Genomic DNA, 18259 nt, shown 5'->3' with positions numbered 1-18259 from the left:
AGTGTATGTAAACTTCTGACTTCAACTGTATGCACCGGGTCGGGGTCGCCATTCCACTTTAGTCTGTACGACTCATGTGTTTTTTAAAGATGTGGTTGCGGCGTGTGTGTGTGTGTGTTAGAGGGATGATTGTGCCATCAGCATCATTGTTGGGCTGCAGAACATTCCATCATACTGTGTATTGCTGTGTCATTGCAGAGCTCAGGTAAGCTGGATATGGAGCGTTCAGCCAACGGCAGCGAGAGAGGCATGGTCAAACCCATGATCCGCGGGGAGCAGCAGGACGGCAGGTGAGAGACACAAATCTGGAATCTGTGAGAGACACAAATCTGGAATCATCAATAATAGACAGACCACTGAGCTGTACAGACCACAGAGCCTGATACATACACTCACACCACGATATCTACGGAAACACACACACCCCTGGAGAGGTGGGTGTCGGTGGACAGCGGGGTGAACGGGCCCGACTTGTGCTGGTTCACTGAGAACCACCTCTGTCCTCCCCTCAGGTCCCAGGACATCCTGAGCCCAGAACTGACGCTGCCGGCCAGCATCGAGTTCAGGGACAACTGTGAGTACTGCAACCACCTTTTGTTGTGGCTTTCTCTCGCTTTGTGCCCTTCTTCCCCTTCCTCTCTTTCTGATACTTGGTGTGTAGTAAAGGTCATGATAACATAACTCTATGGGCCCATCCACACTCCATCTGAGCGATGCTTTCACTGTCTATTTTAAACTGGAGGTCGTACCATAACTGCACTTAGCTAGTGTCTGAAAGATCAATGGGTGGAAAGTATTGATTCATCGTCTGCTGCTGCTAACTGGCTTCTACTGTTTTATTGAACACGGTCATGTTAACATTGAGTGAGAAGGTATTATGTAAAACTACGCACATTGTTAGACCTTAGTACCATAGAGGTTATATCTGTATGAATGCCTACTGTGAGCTGTCAACTGATGTGGTCTCTCTAGCGCTCTTGTTGGCCTTAGCGCTATCGTAACTAGCCCTAACGGTAGCATGCTAGTGTTAGAGCGAGCTGAAAAAGGGGCCGTTGGGCCTTCGCCAATTCGTGTTTTTTTTAGTTTTTCCTCTGGGAAGGATCTGTCTCTCTCTCTCTCTCATCTGTCTCTCGCTTTCTCTGTCTCTCAATTCAATTTAAGGGCAAGTGAACTAGATAATAAACAATAAAAATGAACATTACAAAGTTCCAAAATAACACTCTCCATCTCCCCCTCTCCTCCATCTCCCCCTCTCTCCTCCCCCTCTCTCCTCCCCCTCTCTCCTCCCCCTCTCTCCTCCCCCTCTCTCCTCCCCCTCTCTCCTCCCCCTCTCTCCTCCATCTCCCCCTCTCTCCTCCCCCTCTCTCCTCCCCCTCTCTCCTCCATCTCCCCCTCTCTCCTCCCCCTCTCTCCTCCATCTCCCCCTCTCTCCTCCCCCTCTCTCCTCCATCTCCCCCTCTCTCCTCCCCCTCTCTCCTCCATCTCCCTCCATCTCTCCATCTCTCCTCCCCCTCTCTACTCCCCATCTCTCTCCTCCCCCTCTCTCTCCTCCCCCTCTCTCTCTCTCCTCCATCTCTCTCCTCCATCTCTCTCCTCCATCTCTCTCCTCCATCTCTCTTCCCCATCTCTCTTCCCCATCTCTCTTCCCCATCTCTCTTCCCCATCTCTCTTCCCCATCTCTCTTCCCCATCTCTCTTCCCCATCTCTCTTCCCCATCTCTCTTCCCCATCTCTCTTCCCCATCTCTCTTCCCCATCTCTCTTCCCCATCTCTCTTCCCCATCTCTCTTCCCCATCTCTCTCTCCCCCTCCTCTCTCTCCCCCCCTCTCTCTCCCCCCCTCTCTCTCCCCCTCCTCTCTCTCCCCCTCCTCTCTCTCCCCCTCCTCTCTCTCCCCCTCCTCTCTCTCCCCCTCCTCTCTCTCCCCCTCTCTTCCCCCTCTCTTCCTCCTCTCTTCCTCCTCTCCTCCCCCTCTCTCCTCCATCTCCCCCTCTCTCCTCCCCCTCTCTCCTCCATCTCCCCCTCTCTCCTCCCCCTCTCTCCTCCATTACATTACAAAGTTCCAAAATAATACTCTCCATCTCCCCCTCTCTCCTCCATCTCCCCCTCTCTCCTCCATCTCCCCCTCTCTCCTCCATCTCCCCCTCTCTCCTCCATCTCCCCCTCTCTCCTCCCCCTCTCTCCTCCCCCTCTCTCCTCCCCCTCTCTCCTCCCCTCCATCTCCTCCATCTCCCTCCATCTCCCCCTCTCTCCTCCATCTCCCCCTCTCTCCTCTATCTCCCCCTCTCTCTTCCCCATCTCTCTTCCCCATCTCTCTTCCCCATCTCTCTTCCCCATCTCTCTTCCCCATCTCTCTTCCCCATCTCTCTTCCCCATCTCTCTCTCCCCCTCTCTTCCCCCTCTCTTCCTCCTCTCTTCCTCCATTTCTCTCCCCCTCTCTCCTCCATCTCTCCCCCTCTCTCCTCCATCTCCCCCTCTCTCCTCCATCTCCCTCCATCTCTCCATCTCCCTCCATCTCTCCTCCCCCTCTCTACTCCCCATCTCTCTACTCCCCATCTCTCTCCTCCCCCTCTCTCTCCTCCCCCTCTCTCTCTCTCTCCTCCATCTCTCTTCCCCATCTCTCTTCCCCATCTCTCTTCCCCATCTCTCTTCCCCATCTCTCTTCCCCATCTCTCTTCCCCATCTCTCTTCCCCATCTCTCTTCCCCATCTCTCTCCCCCTCCTCTCTCTCCCCCTCTCTCTCCCCCTCTCTTCCCCCTCTCTTCCTCCTCTCTTCCTCCATTTCTCTCCCCCTCTCTCCTCCATCTCTCCCCCTCTCTCCTCCATCTATTCTCTCCCCCTCTCTCCCCCATCTATTCTCTCCCCCTCTCTCCCCCATCTATTCTCTCCCCCTCTCTCCCCCATCTATTCTCTCCCCCTCTCTCCCCCATCTATTCTCTCCCCCTCTCTCCCCCATCTATTCTCCCCCTCTCTCCCCCATCTATTATCTCCCTCTCTCTCTCCCCCTCTCTCCTCCATCTCTCTCTCCCCCTCTCTCCTCCATCTCTCTCTCCCCCTCTCTCCTCCCTCTCTCTCTCCCCCTCTCTCCTCCATCTCTCTCTCCCCCTCTCTCCTCCATCTCTCTCTCCCCCTCTCTCCTCCATCTCTCTCTCCCCCTCTCTCCTCCATCTCTCTCTCCCCCTCTCTCCTCCATCTCTCTCTCTTCCATCTCTCTCCTCCATCTCTCTTCTCCCCCTCTCTCCTCCATCTCTTTCTCCTCCATCTCTTTCTCCTCCATCTCTCTCTCCTCCATCTCCCTCTCTCCCCCATCTCTCCCCCATCTCTCTCTCCCCCATCTCTCTCTCCCCTTCTAATCAATAGGTAGCGTAACCCAAGTTTGCTCTGTGAATGACATGTAATGATTCTCCCATGTGATACAACTTCATGTTAGATGGGCTTTCTCTCCAGCCTTCGGCATATCTTTATTAATTTAAGCCATTTTTAACTGCCTTTCAAGCTCTTTCATATGCCAAACATTGTTTGTGGACTCTGCAGTCTTGGGCCCGGCTCAGCCAGTCGTATATTTGGAGTTTTATGAGCTCATGTGTTTGGCTAGGGAGCAGAGAGAGCAGAGGCCTTTGATTTCCAATAGAGGGGGTTTGCTCTCTCACATCTGTCACAATGCACTACAAACAACCCGGGAACCGGGAAGATGGGGTTTGGGGACAATGTTATCACAAAGCCCATCTGAGTCCCTACTGTAACAAGCTCACACACTGAGACTCCAGGGTGAACCTGTAGCTAGTTAGGTGATATCAGTCTGGCTTTAAAGAAACTGTGTGACCTATGTCATGTAAACTCACACCTTATCCCCTCCTGTCTGCCTGCCTGTCTGTGTGTCTGCCCGTGTGGATGTCACCTGTCTTGCCCCCTCCAGCCGAAGATGCCTTTCTGTCGGCTATCATCAACTACACCAACAGCTCCACGGTGCACTTCAAGTTGTCCCCCACCTATGTACTGTATATGACCTGTCGCTACGTCATGTCCAGCCACTACCGGCCCGACGTCAGTCCCTCGGAACGCACTCACAAGGTCATAGCCATCGTTAACAAGATGGTGAGCATGATGGAAGGAGTCATCCAGGTGAGTCCACCCTGCCGCCTCGCTCTCTCGTTCTCTTCTCCTGTTTTTAAATCAGCAGGAACTTCATGGGAAGCCAGGGCTTGGATCATATATGCTTGATTCCACTACCCTCTAAATACAGAGTACCAGGACCAAAACAAAACCCCAAAGAAAAACTCAGTATAGCTGACTAGGTAGTATTGGTATTAGTAGTCGTAGTACTGGTGGTGGTAGTAGTAGTACTGGTGGTGGTAGTAGTACTGGTGGTAGTAGTAGTACTGGTGGTAGTAGTAGTACTGGTGGTGGTAGTAGTACTGGTGGTAGTAGTAGTACTGGTGGTAGTAGTAGTCGTAGTACTGGTGGTAGTCGTAGTACTGGTGGTAGTAGTAGTACTGGTGGTAGTAGTAGTACTGGTGGTAGTAGTAGTACTGGTGGTAGTAGTAGTACTGGTGGTAGTAGTAGTACTGGTGGTAGTAGTAGTACTGGTGGTAGTAGTAGTCGTAGTACTGGTGGTGGTAGTAGTAGTACTGGTGGTAGTAGTAGTAGTACTGGTGGTAGTAGTAGTCGTAGTACTGGTGGTAGTAGTAGTACTGGTGGTAGTAGTAGTACTGGTGGTAGTCGTAGTACCGGTTGTAGTAGTAGTAGTCGTCGTAGTACCGGTACTCGTAGTAGTAGAGTTTCTCTTGCAAAGTAATCTCTCAATTTATTCATCCAGGTCCTTTCCAGAGAATATTTTGTATAGATGCAAATCCCACGTTGTGTTTGTCTGTCTGTCCAGCGTCTCTGTGTCCCCCTCCATAATGATTTAAACAAGGCATTGCCCTTTAAATGAATTCACTGGAACACACTGAAATACAGGGTCCTTGTGGTGTTCCAAAAGCCCTCTCTGCCAACACATAAAACACAAATGCGTAGCAGGAACACCCATACTCTGGGACACCAACCCTGGAGTTTTGTGAAAAACCCAAATGGCCAAAATAGTCCAAAACAATAAAACCCAGTAGGTTTTGACTGACTCCACATAACGCCGTCCATCTCCGAGGAAGCGAAGATGTGTGGTTAGTCTGGTCAGTCCTTATGGGATGCCTCATCCTATCTCGATATGCAACCCTAAAGACACAGTCTCAACTTCCATGTAGAGTGTAGTCTGTTTTATTAATAGATGATTATCTGTCTACACACTAACAGTGTCTGAGACACACGAACACACCAGGAGCATTAGGGAAATCTCCCCATGTCTGCTCTGCGTGAGTCCTACATGAATCAGGATTACGGTCGTTAAATCCTGTTTTAAAGGTGGTTTTCATCCAGATGATTTTGGAAGTCCAAGTCTTAAACCTCCGTAAGGGACATTGGATATTTAGGCTGTGTTCCTTAAATAATCACATCTGCACACTAGCCTCTGCCTCCTACAGGAATACATCATTTTGGATACATGCAAAAGTATATGCTGCCAGTTTTTAGCAGCAAACGCTCATAACTTAATCTCAGGAGTTAATTTAATCAAAAGAGCTCATCACTTTTTGTTAACGGAACATCCTAAGTTATAGAGATTTATTGTTGTGTGTGTTTTGTTGACATGCCTGTGTCAATCTCTGTCCTTGGCTGTTGTTGACAGTCTCTCTCTGTCCTGTGGGATGTGTCTGTCTGTTTCCCCTCCCCTCTCTGTGACAGGAGATTCCTGAAGGGGCCCAGGTAGGACACCTAACGCGTTGCTCGGGGGGAGAAGTCTCTCTCTTACCTCTCTCACGCCGTCTCTCCCTCTATCGGCTCAGTCCAGCTTTGCTCAGTCCTCCATGCTTCTTTTCTCCATAGCAGAAACGCCCCCAAAACCCTCAACCAAACCAAACTGCCAAATAATCCCTCCTCCGACGGCTGGACTCTAAAACGCCAACATAACAACCCTCATTCAGCAACCTGGAACATGTCGTACTAAAAACAACCCCAACAAATCTTTCTGATTGTGGCAACATTTTAATGAATTGATGTCATGTGACCTCCTGCTTTACTGCACTTCAGTGTGGATGAGCGACAAACCCCGCTGTTCTTTTGCTGAATTTTCCCCTTTACATTTTTTTTAATTTTCCGTCTGTTTAACGTTGTTCTTTTGGATGCGTTCTGTTCTGTGGCCGTTCTGAAAGGGTGTTGTCGTTTCGTTGCGGGGATAGACAAGTGTGGAATACACAGGGGCCAGTGCCGGCCGAGACACGTTGGGCGGACCTTGTGTATCCCTTTTTTCTTTGTCAAGGGGACATGGACATTAACTCATCACACAGACCAGACACTGGGCTCTGAAGCGCTTACTGCCACCTCATAGTTTTCTCTTGATCATCTCTGCTAAATGTTAGAGATGTTCAAGAACTGCTTTACAGGGTAAAATACAGTGCCTTCAGAAATTATTCATATTGCTTGACTTAGTCCACATTTTGTTCTTACAGCCTGAATTCAAAATGGATTAAAGTGATTTTTCTCACCCATCTACACACACTACTACTAATAACAAAATGAAAACATGTTTTTATAAATCTTTACAAATGTATTAAAATTTAAATAGAAAAAGATCTTATGTAAATATTAACACCCCTGAGTCAATACAAATTACAATCACCTTTGGTAGCGATTACAGCTGTGAGTCTTTCTGGGAAAGTCGGAGCTTTGCAAACCTGCAAACTCTTTTTTTTTTTTCTTCATAATTCTTTAACTTCCATGTTGGTTGTTGATCATTGCTCGACAGACATTTTCAATTCTTGCTTTTAAATTTTTAGTCGATTTTAAGTAAAACCGAACTATGCTACTCAGGAACAGTCTGTCGTGTTGGTAAGCAACATCACTGTATATTTGGCCTTGTGTTTTAGGTTATTGTCTTGCTGAAAGGTGAATGTGTCTGTTGAAAAGCAGGCCGAACCAGGTTTTCCTCTAGGATTTTACCTGTGCTTAGCTCTATTCTCTTTCTTTTATCCTAAAAAACTCTCTAGGCCTTGAAGATGATGAGCATACCCATAACATGATGCAGCAACCACCATGCTTGAAAATATGAAGTGGTACTCAGTAATGTGTTGTTGGATTTGCCCCCAAACAACGCTTTATATTCAGGACCTAGTTAATTTCTTTGCCACATTTTTCTGCAATTTTACTTTAGTGCCTTTTTGCAAACAGGATGCATGTTTTGGAATATTTTTATTTGTCACAGGCTTCTTTCTTTTCACTTCTTTTGTGGAGTAACTACAATGCTGTTGCGCCATCCTCAGTTTTCTCCTATCACAGCCATTAAACTCTAACTGTTTTAAATTCACCATTGGCCTCATGGTGAAATCCCTGAGCGATTTCCTTCCTCTGAAGTACTGCTCGACAGAGGGACCTTACTATCTGTATGTGTAGGGTACAAAGATGAGGCAGTCATTCAAAAATAACATTAAATACTATTATTGCACGCTGAGTGAGTCAATACGACTTGTTAAGCACATTTTTTACTCCTGAACTTATTTAGGCTTGCCATAACAAAGGGGTTGAATACTTATTGACTCAAGACATTTCAGCATTTCATTTTTAATTAGTTTGTAATAAAATAAAATAAAAAACATAATTAAACTTTGACATTAAGGGGTATTGTGTGTAGGCCAGTGACACACAATTTGAATCCATTTTAAATTGAGGCAGTAACACCACAAAATGTGGAAAATGTAAAGGGGTGTGAATACTTTCTGAAGGCACTGTACATGAGGACTGAGCTGAATGTCCATCCCAACAAAATTAGTTTGTATACTGGTTGATGTAGAATATTTGGGCCCGTGCAGAGATGGATGCTGCTAGAGTAAAGTAGAGTCTATTTATATCAGAGGACTGGCAAAGAACTGCTAGAAAAGACCAGTTGAATGAAATTCCCCCTAAACGATATTCTAAGGTCAGTTTACCCCAAATGGTTACGGTTAGGATTGGGGAGGGTAAACTGAACTTAGATCTGTGCTTATTCCGTGCCACTTGTACCTGGAGTGGTACAGAAACTGCCACTGTAATATGCCAAAGAGCCTGTTAATCCAGTAGCCAACTCTGCAAAGGGCCCTTCCTCCAAAACTGACCTTGAAGTCAGGGACCTGTTCCCCTCTGGGAGAGGCTGTAGCTTGGGGCCAGTGTCTGGTTCTGTGGGTCTCGGGTGGGGTGTCTGGCACAAGTCTATCCCTGGAGTGCTGCTACTGCTCATGCCTGTGAGTCTGAGAGAGTGACCCCTCTCTGTGTTCTACCCTGCCTCTGACCCCTGCTCTTTCTCTCTGTCCTGTCCTGCTCTGTGATTGGTGTATTCCAGAAGCAGAAGAACATTGCGGGGGCCCTGGCCTTCTGGATGGCCAATGCCTCAGAGCTGCTCAACTTCATCAAACAGGACAAGGACCTGTCGCGCATCACACTGGACGCCCAGGACGTGCTGGCACACCTCGTCCAGATGGCCTTCAAGTGAGTGGCCAGACTTCCTCCCTACGCTCTGGCCCCTGTCTCCTTCCTAACCCTGGGCCTCTCTAGTTTAGTTTGGTGCTCCTGTCGAACCTTATACTACCTCTGCCTTGTCTCTGCTCCTGCCCCATTATGTACTCCTTACCCTGTTAATGTCTTGCCTCTTTTCCTGTCCTAGTCCAAGCTGACCTGTCCTTATACCCTCCCTTCTTACCACTCCCTATAGCGCTATGATTCCCTCCTTGTTCCTGCCCCTCATCCGGTCCTTTCCTTGTCCTCATTATCCCGTCCGTGACCTAAACACAAGGCTTTAGGTTATCCTGCTCCCAGCTGTGTGTGTGCTGGCCAAGCGGTGCAGCAGTCCCACACCGTGCTGTGTACGCCATCAGGGCTAACGCAAACCACATGTGAGCCGCAGGAAACCTTCCCATTCATGGTAATGCGATAATTGGGAAATGATTAAGCAAATTATAGATCCAAATGTGACCTTCCCTGCCACTGCTGTCATTGATTTTCCTTCGAGAGAAATCAAAATCTAGGCGTCTGCTGCCCGTGTTGTAGATGGCGCATAGCTGTCTGTGCCAACTTCTGCCTGACCTCAACCGTGAGCTGTTGATCTAGCGTTTTATTCATGTTGCCATGTTTTATATTGCTTCATCTCAGACCATGTGAGAATCTGGAGAAAGTGGTATTTCTGGAGCCATTGTGTGGATGCAGGAAGTAGAGCGGTGAATTTGTGGAATGTCCCAGGCCTGGCTTGTATTGGCCAGGCTGGATGTGCCTGGGGAGAGGTCCCAGTAAAAACACAGTGGTTTTAGACTCTCCACGGCCCTCTGTCCTCCGTTTCCCCTGCTCGTCACTCCCTGGAATAGTCAGCTGAAAACTGCTGCTTGATGTCCCCAGAGTAGATCAGAGCGATGGCTGAGCTGGCCAGACTGCAGGTTTATGGTGGTATTCCAGGAGAAGTCCCCTTAAGGCTGCAGAGCAGGGGAAGTCCCCTTAAGGCTGCAGAGCAGGGGAAGTCCCCTTAAGGCTGCAGAGCAGGGGAAGTCCCCTTAAGGCTGCAGAGCAGGGGAAGTCCCCTTAAGGCTGCAGAGCAGGGGAAGTCCCCTTAAGGCTGCAGAGCAGGGGAAGTCCTCTTAAGGCTGCAGAGCAGGGGAAGTCCCCTTAAGGCTGCAGAGCAGGAGAAGTCCCCTTAAGGCTGCAGAGCAGGGGAAGTCCCCTTAAGGCTGCAGAGCAGGGGAAGTCCCCTTAAGGCTGCAGAGCAGGGGAAGTCCTCTTAAGGCTGCAGAGCAGGGGAAGTCCCCTTAAGGCTGCAGAGCAGGGGAAGTCCTCTTAAGGCTGCAGAGCAGAGGAAGTCCCCTTAAGGCTGCAGAGTAAGGGAAGTTTGTTTCTGCATTCGTGTCTGTCTTTTGTGTTTGTGTGTCTCTCTATGCAAGTGAACATGTGCAAAGTTTGGTTCGCGTAGTTGGCCGTATATGCATTGTGTGCGTCTTTGTTTGTCCATATCCGTGTGGACTATTCAGAACCAATGTACTGTGTGTTGTTGTCGTCTCAGGTACCTGGTCCAGTGTCTGCAGTCTGACCTGAATAATTACATGCCTGCGTTTTTGGATGACCCAGAGGAACAGAACCCTCAGAGGCCCAAAATAGGTGACTCACTTCTGTTCATACACTGATACTCTTACTGTGTACGTCAACTACTGTCAGCCAGGCCACAGTGGGTGGGGTGTTCTGTTACCAGTGCATTTACAGCCACACAGAATGTCACTCAGTTTGGTTTTGAAGACTGAGCCCTCTAGTGGAGATGTACTGTATAATGTGTTAATACTGAAACTGAAACGTTGATAGAATTTCTTCTACTTCTTCATGTTCCCTATGGACTTTATTGGTATTAGACCCAAGGGTCAATGCTGACTTCACTAGTCCTGACGACCTCCCCAATTCCTTATCCTCCTCTCACAGAGGACGTTCTGCACACCCTGACGGGCGCCATGTCGCTGCTGCGCCGTTGCCGTGTCAACGCGGCGCTGACCATCCAGCTGTTCTCCCAGCTCTTCCACTTCATCAACATGTGGCTGTTCAACAAGCTGGCGATGGAGGCCGACTCTGGGCTGTGTTCACACTACTGGGGCGCCATCCTCCGCCAGCAGCTCAGCCACATCGAGGCCTGGGCAGAGAAACAGGGCCTGGAGCTGGCCGCCGACTGCCACCTCAGTCGCATCGTACAGGTAGGATCCATCCTACCATTGTCCAGGAAGGCACATCCTGATAGGGCTGTTAGATACCCACTGTTTTCCATACCATGACTTACTGTATGCCCTTTCACCACCAAAGATTACTTGTCAAGTGGTTTCTGTTGAAAAACACTTGTCAGCAGCTCTGTATGATGCTTAAGGGGTCTTCGGGACCCTGCCTAAGGAAAGTTGTAGGGGAAACCATTCAGTGTGGACCACAGGTCACTGTAATTCAAGTCATTAATAGCACTCTGTCCTGCTGTTCCTCCCCAGGCTACGACTCTCCTCACCATGGACAAGTACTCCATGCAGGACGTGCAGAACATCCACAACACCTGCTTCAAGCTGAACTCCCTGCAGCTCAACGCCCTCATGACCAACTACCACTGTGCTCCCGACGAGCCTTACATCCCCCCCGTAAGAAATGAGGACAAGCATCTCCATTCACACACACACACACACACACACACACACACACACACACAGACACTGCTCTATTCAGACACTACAGTTACAGTACGTGACAATGAATGAATGTCTCCGAAGATGAGAAATAGGGGGTTGCGATTTGAAGCATTGCTTAACACACATCTCCTCCCGTCATTGTAATGCGTTGGAGTTTGTCCTGTACATTTTGGGGGAACATTAGCTAAGCTCTCCACTTGACTGATCTTCATAGCTTTTTCCTCCCCCCAGGTGAGGTTGCTGATTCTACACAGAGGGTTTTTGAGGAAACATTCAGAGGACTATTAGACACTTAACCGTCTGCTCGAACGAAACCCTCATTGGTCTATCTCGTGTCTCTAACTAGACCCTCAGTGGTCCGTCTGGTGTCTCTAACCAGACCCTCATTGGTCTATCTGGTGTCTCCCAATAGGAGCTGATAGACCACGTGGTTGCTGTGGCGGAGAACACGGCAGATGAGCTGGCCCGTAGCGATGGCCGAGAGGTCCAGCTGGAGGAGGACCCCGACCTGCAACTGCCCTTCCTACTGCCCGAGGACGGCTACTCCTGCGACGTCGTGCGCAACATTCCCAACGGATTCCAGGAGTTCCTGGACCCCCTTTGTCAGAGAGGTACTTGTGTCGAGGAGAGAGAAAAAAAAACACGATTGAGTTCCATTGCCGGAATGTCACACGGGTTGTGTTCTGTCGTTGGGAGCCAATCAGAGGCTGAGCTGGCCCGTGTTTGTTCTGTCGGCAGTGGAATGTAGTATGTAAGAAGAGTCTAGAAGACTGGAGAGCTGTTTGCGCCTGTCCTTTTCATTGTGTTTGCTTATGAGAGAGAGGGAGGTGTATTCCAAGAGCAGTTTGTGCAACCGTGTGACTGTAGTCTCAGATATGTCGTAAGTAGTAGAAGAAGATGACTGTGATTTTCTCTTGTCCTGTGCAGGATTCTGTCGGCTAACCCCTCACCCCCGCTCCCCTGGGACCTGGACCATCCACTTTGAAGGAGCCGACTGCGACAGCCACTTCTTTGCAGACAACTCCGACCTGGTAGGTGTCCCACAGGACGTTACAACTGTAGAACTATGCAAGGCAAAGACCATTTTCTTGCTGTATGGTCATGCGGAGTAGTGGCTAGTCGTCATGGCCATGCGGAGTAGTGGCTAGTCGTCATGGCCATGCGGAGTAGTGGCTAGTCGTCATGGCCATGCGGAGTAGTGGCTAGTCGTCATGGCCATGCGGAGTAGTGGCTAGTCGTCATGGCCATGCGGAGTAGTGGCTAGTCGTCATGGCCATGCGGAGTAGTGGCTAGTCGTCATGGCCATGCGGAGTAGTGGCTAGTCGTCATGGCCATGCGGAGTAGTGGCTAGTCGTCATGGCCATGCGGAGTAGTGGCTAGTCGTCATGGCCATGCGGAGTAGTGGCTAGACGTCATGGCCATGCGGCGTAGTGGCTAGACGTCATGGCCATGCGGCGTAGTGGCTAGTCGTCATGGCCATGCGGAGTAGTGGCTAGTCGTCATGGCCATGCGGAGTAGTGGCTAGTCGTCATGGCCATGCAGAGTAGTGGCTAGTCGTCATGGCCATGCGGAGTAGTGGCTAGTCGTCATGGCCATGCGGAGTAGTGGCTAGTCGTCATGGCCATGCGGAGTAGTGGCTAGTCGTCATGGCCATGCGGAGTAGTGGCTAGTCGTCATGGCCATGCGGAGTAGTGGCTAGTCGTCATGGCCATGCGGAGTAGTGGCTAGTCGTCATGGCCATGCGGAGTAGTGGCTAGTCGTCATGGCCATGCGGAGTAGTGGCTAGTCGTCATGGCCATGCGGAGTAGTGGCTAGTCGTCATGGCCATGCGGCGTAGTGGCTAGTCGTCATGGCCATGCGGCGTAGTGGCTAGTCGTCATGGCCATGCGGCGTAGTGGCTAGTCGTCATGGCCATGCGGAAAGTAGTGGCTAGTCGTCATGGCCATGCGGGGAGTAGTGGCTAGTCGTCATAGTGCTAAGTGCAGAGGGAATAGGCTGCTGCTTTGAACTGTTTTATGATACTTAAACATGTTTGTTACTCACCATGTATGTTTGTGATGATGTTTAGGCACGGCTCCTGCTTTATGTAACGACCGTATGGACAGCCTTAATGTCCCATACTGCAGTCATGTAATCACTGCTCTACTCTACCCTAACACTCACTCACTCCTGCTCGATTTCAGTCAACACCAATTACCCCACAGAGGCCAATTAGTGACCAGGGGGCTGTGGAACAGCAGCAAATGATACCCTTCTCCTCACACTAATCTCACAAAACCCCCTAAAATCCACCGCTTCCTACATAATTGCCCTGTTTTTTTCCCCCGCTCTCCTTTTTCATGCTTTAAACCCCAGGTCAGCTCAGGGTGGGCGTCAGCCCCCACAGTAGTGACGGGACCAGGGAGAGGGAGGGCGTCCAAACCGTTTAAACACCGCTGAGGTTCTGATTAATGGCTTCTTGGTTGTGTGCCAGGAACCACCGCCTTGCTCCAGAATCACTACTGTAGTGTTCCATGATGTTCTCCTATTAACAGCCATCACAGGGTTAATCAGACACACCAGAGACACACAGGGGATCCCTGATGAGAAGAACAATCGGGTGTATTCATTTGTTGGATTCCGTTGTCAGTTCCAAAACGTTTTCTCGTTTTGCTGCAGAAACGGTTTATTCCAAAACATTTTGCAACAGACAAAATGTTTTTCAATGTAATTCAACTATGAATACACCCCAGGTGTCTGTAGGTTTCCCTGATCACTAGTCCAGACAGGAGGTGTAACTGTTGCTAGCCTTGTGCAGTCAGACTTTTTAGAAGAGCGGCTGTGGTCCTAAAACCCAGGAAGCTCGCTCGCGCTCTCTGAAAAACTTTAATTGGCAGGTGTTTATGAGTTAGTCTCTTAACTGCAAAATTGCTATTGCCTGAATGAATGCATTGTTTTCTCATTTTGGCAGCTGACCCCTGCATCACCATTTCCCTGCCCCTCTAGCACTTGGTGAATCACTCCAATGGCATTCAGAAAGACTTGTTCTGCACCACATCACACGATGAGAAATGCAACCACAGCCCTGTTACTTAATGTGTCTTTGTGTCCACTCTCCCTTTCTCGTTGTCTCTGAACTATGTGGCAGTATAGCATAGCTCTTCAGCTGAGAGAAGAGTTTTTTGTGTCTTTGGGGCTCTTGAGTGTCAATGTGTTCAGTGCCAAAGGGAGGAGAGGCTGTCTGTCTGTGTGCCTCTTTGTGTGGGAAGCACTGCTCTCTCGCTTTCACTCTCTTTCCCTCCCTCTCCCGCCCTGCTTCCAGGCAGCCCTCCTTTTTAAATGAGCCCATTGAGAGCCTCTGGAGCCAAGCGCATATGGCTTTCATTCTTGACTCCTCTCCAGCACCCGCCGTTTCTCGCTGCGGTCACCCCAACCCGGCGCTCTCTCTGTATGACGACCCTGCTCTGCTCTCTATCCCCCTGCTTCCTCCTCCAGAGCCTCATTCCGCCAGAGGAGCGTCCCAGAGAGACAGCTCAGAGTCCTTTAGAAGCCTGACTGACCAGCTGACCGGATCCCACCGCTGACACCAACTGCACTCCAGCTACCCCAGTTGATAGATTTTTCCTGAGCTAAAATTGCTCTCTCTTCTCGTTGCAGCAAATGCGGAAGGAACCGGAAGTTGTGACGGTCACCCTGAAGAAGCACAATGGCATGGGCCTCAGCATTGTGGCTGCCAAGGTAAGACATCTCTTAATCGTGTCCTTTAGTATTTAGGCTAAACGTTTTTTGTCGGTACACACTAGTGCTCCTGGAAGAGGTTTGTGACTTCCTTACTGGAAGGGAAGTGCTATCTGAGCGATGTGAAAAACAGACTCTACAGAAACAAGCCAGAAACATTGAATTACATTTGTTGCGTCCATGCTTGAGCAGACTTACTGCCTAGTGAACACATAAATAATCCAAATTAAGCCCTTATCTCAGCCGTTGTCAAGAGGCCTGCCTGCTGTTGCCTCGAGGTTTTTTGAGTGTGTCCTCATTTTCGGGTCCACAACAATGCCAGTGGAACATGCTGTTTCTAGCCGTGTGGATGGATGTAAGAGCCTTACATTTTCCTGCTTTAACTCTGGATAATGATGGGATGACAGAAGAGAGATCGGCAGAGCAGGCAGCCTTTTGTTGATAGTGTGTGTGTGTGACTAAGCGACTGTCATGGTTCCTCTACCTGCAGAGTTAGCTCACTGTTCTCTCTAACCTCAGCACTCTGAGGGATGTTTTTTACTGAAACAGATCGCTCTTTGTTTCTGTCCGTCTGTATGGCAAACATTCAAATTGGAAGTCAAAACAGCAGTAAGCAAATTTGTCTTCTGACTGACAGTTTCAGCCGTCCCTGGTCTTAACCATCATGTCCCAGTGTTGGAGGAAGCGGAGCAGGCGGGGGCGGGGGGGAGACATTGTGGTTTTCCTCACCTTTTGGTGCGACTGCTAACGACTAACCGTAATAGGTTCTTTAACTAAAGCGTCGTCATTTGCAGTGGGGAATTAGTTAACATTTTACCCAGGCGGTGTTGGCCTGGGTACTAACCTGCAGCTGGCCCAGCTTTAGCCCAGTTCTGACCCGGTTTGGTCTGTGTGGGATATGTGAGTGTCTTACTGGGCTGCCAGAAGACTGGGCGTATGAAAGGAAGAGGAGGTTGTGAATAGAGGAGGGAAAGGGGGGACCTTCATGAACTGTTTATTTTCAAAGCAAAGTTCTGGAGTTTGAGGTGGCCACATCCCCTGTGTTTTTACTGCTATTTTCAACCTGAGGTGGTGTGTAAGACAAGGACGGATGGGGGGAGCGGCGGGAGGGAAGGAGAGAAATGGGAGGGGTAGAAGGAAGGCACAAGGCAGAATGAGAAAGAAAGACAGAGTAATGATAGATTTGCCTGGTGCAGAACACAGCTGGGAAGTTTACCCAAACTGTTGCAGAGTAGCGGGGGCTAGCGCTGGTGGATTGGTTACGTAACCGTCTGGATATGGTATTTCCTACTCCGGCTAGCTGCTGATATTTGCCATATGGGTCCAACAGTAAGATGTGGAGTAGAGATATCTTTCACTCGCTGCTCCACACCTAGTCTCTCCTTCGTTAGCTGCTTAGTTTTGTTCTCTGTGAGTACATCTGGGCTGTGATCTGCCCCTTGTTGCCTGAGCTCCAGCCGGCGCTAGCCGAGTGGGAACTACCTTCACCATGTGGTTCTCTGTGGTTGGGAGGAAGGACCAGTCCAAGTTGGTAAGTCTCGATCCTGACTTCTCTTGGAAACAAGGGTTTAAGCATGCCTTGTATGGTGTGAATGTGTAGAGGTGTGGGCAGGACCGCAGCAGGAGAGGAGGAGGTTGAGGGTGTGAAGACACAGGAAATAGAAGGGGACTCCAGTATATGCTCCTGTTCTACTCGCTGTAACCTTCCATATCTGACACCTTGGTGTTCTTTTTCTCAAGTTTACTTCTGTGGGAGTTCAATCTTTCACAGTTGCTCGTTTCAAATGTGTGAGACTGTAAATAAACGTCCAGCGCGGACCGGTTCGTCACGTTGATATGACCCACTATGTAAGGGACCTAAGACCGCTCGTCTCTACGAGCTGTTTCCCCAGTTAGGGGTGCTGCAATGCGCACACACACAGGCCAGAACTTCAACACGAAGACAAGAGCTTGGTTTTTAGTCTTTGTTTGTTTGTTTTGTAGATGCTGGTCTAATAGTGACGGAACCGTAGAAGCTGCTTTACAATGGCTAGCTGGTTGAATACAAACCCTGTGGTTTCCCAAACACGGTCCTGGGGACTCCCCCTGGGTGCATGTTTTAGTTTTAGCCTTGTTCCCGACGCTTTATAAATGACTTAATTAGAGCAGTGCTGTGTGTGTGTCCTGCAACTTAAACGCATCCTTTCTGACAAAGAGAGGTGCATGTTATTAAATGACAAAATGAAAGACTTGAATAGCATCGAAGGAATGAGCGAGAGATGGATTGTACAAAATACCCCCTTCTGACCCAGAACCATGTCTGTCAACACCCTGTTTAATAGAAAAGCACACAAAGCACCTAGCGGCTTATAACCATCACCACCACACACCCCCAGACAGAGGGGCGAAGACACGGCTCTGTGTGGTCTCCACGAACCCAAGCAAGCAGGGCAGAGCCCCCCCACCCCCACCCCCTTTCGCCGCACAGACACAGGCGTCTGACTCAACAGTGAGGGAAGCACACTGGAGTCATTTAGACCACAGCCACATGTCAAGACATTCCCCTCTGCTATTACTTGATTATCAGATTAGTGTGGTGCCGAACTGTGTACTGTGAAGTGTTTTTAATATGGGGTCACACAGTGTCTGTCACAGAGGTGGCCCAGTGTGCTGAGAGCTCATTCTGATGATGGAACTGTCTGACCCACTTGACCTCAGATCCAAGGAAACATTCTCTTTGCTCAATTCAATGTCATCACAGACGGGCCGTTCTTCTCGAGGGGAAAAATATGTCGTCTCAGTCGTGTGAGATTGTGCTGCTACTTGTTCCATGCTCCAGTCAGATTGCTTCGCCTTTAAGAATGAAGTGTATTGATGGAACTATTTCCCTCTTGGTATGGAGGTCAGATTGACCACCTCTGAGCTGTGGACAAATTGACTTGAGACAGAGATCTGTGTGTGTATATTATAAACTCCCTCAGGACTCCAGTCCAACTATTGTCTCCTCTGGTAAACCCCTGTGGCAGGAAACTGCAGACCATAGTATGGCTTTATGCAGGAATGTACACACATACACCAGGGTATCCGTTAGCCGGCAATTGACGTAAATAAAACTGTTGTCGGTCAAAATAACTGAGGGGGAAAAAATCCCATTTAGTTATTTTTTAAAAAATTCATAGATGGAAATATATTTGACGTCATCCTTATCGATCTATAGGTTAATAAGCATAATTGAGTGGAATTAAATTGTCCGTTGTGTATTTTCGTTACTCATAATGCATTTTATTTATTCAACCCAGCTATCACACAGCATACGCACA

The 18259-nt window shown here is 49.2% G+C and overlaps 1 protein-coding gene across 17 annotated transcripts in view; it reads left to right on the top strand.

The window, feature by feature from the left end:
* LOC139407142 (afadin-like) overlaps positions 1-18259 on the top strand; it is a 124720-nt gene that overhangs the window by 71488 nt on the left and 34973 nt on the right. For 10 of the 17 annotated variants that reach the window (XM_071150601.1, XM_071150606.1, XM_071150605.1 and 7 more), the window contains 11 exons: positions 199-290; positions 513-574; positions 3914-4119; positions 5773-5793; positions 8399-8544; positions 10100-10194; positions 10507-10772; positions 11052-11195; positions 11656-11854; positions 12171-12274; positions 14880-14960. In XM_071150601.1, coding sequence (XP_071006702.1) covers positions 199-290; positions 513-574; positions 3914-4119; positions 5773-5793; positions 8399-8544; positions 10100-10194; positions 10507-10772; positions 11052-11195; positions 11656-11854; positions 12171-12274; positions 14880-14960 — 1416 coding nt within the window. The remainder of the gene's footprint in view (positions 1-198; positions 291-512; positions 575-3913; positions 4120-5772; positions 5794-8398; positions 8545-10099; positions 10195-10506; positions 10773-11051; positions 11196-11655; positions 11855-12170; positions 12275-14879; positions 14961-18259) is intronic. The other 7 variants (XM_071150598.1, XM_071150603.1, XM_071150607.1 and 4 more) reach the window with 1 other exon arrangement.

This window comes from Oncorhynchus clarkii, chromosome 4, assembly GCF_045791955.1.
Source record: "Oncorhynchus clarkii lewisi isolate Uvic-CL-2024 chromosome 4, UVic_Ocla_1.0, whole genome shotgun sequence".
Taxonomy (NCBI): domain Eukaryota; kingdom Metazoa; phylum Chordata; class Actinopteri; order Salmoniformes; family Salmonidae; genus Oncorhynchus; species Oncorhynchus clarkii.
The sequence above is the reverse complement of the archived record's forward strand: the minus strand, read 5'-3'. Positions and strand labels throughout refer to the sequence as shown.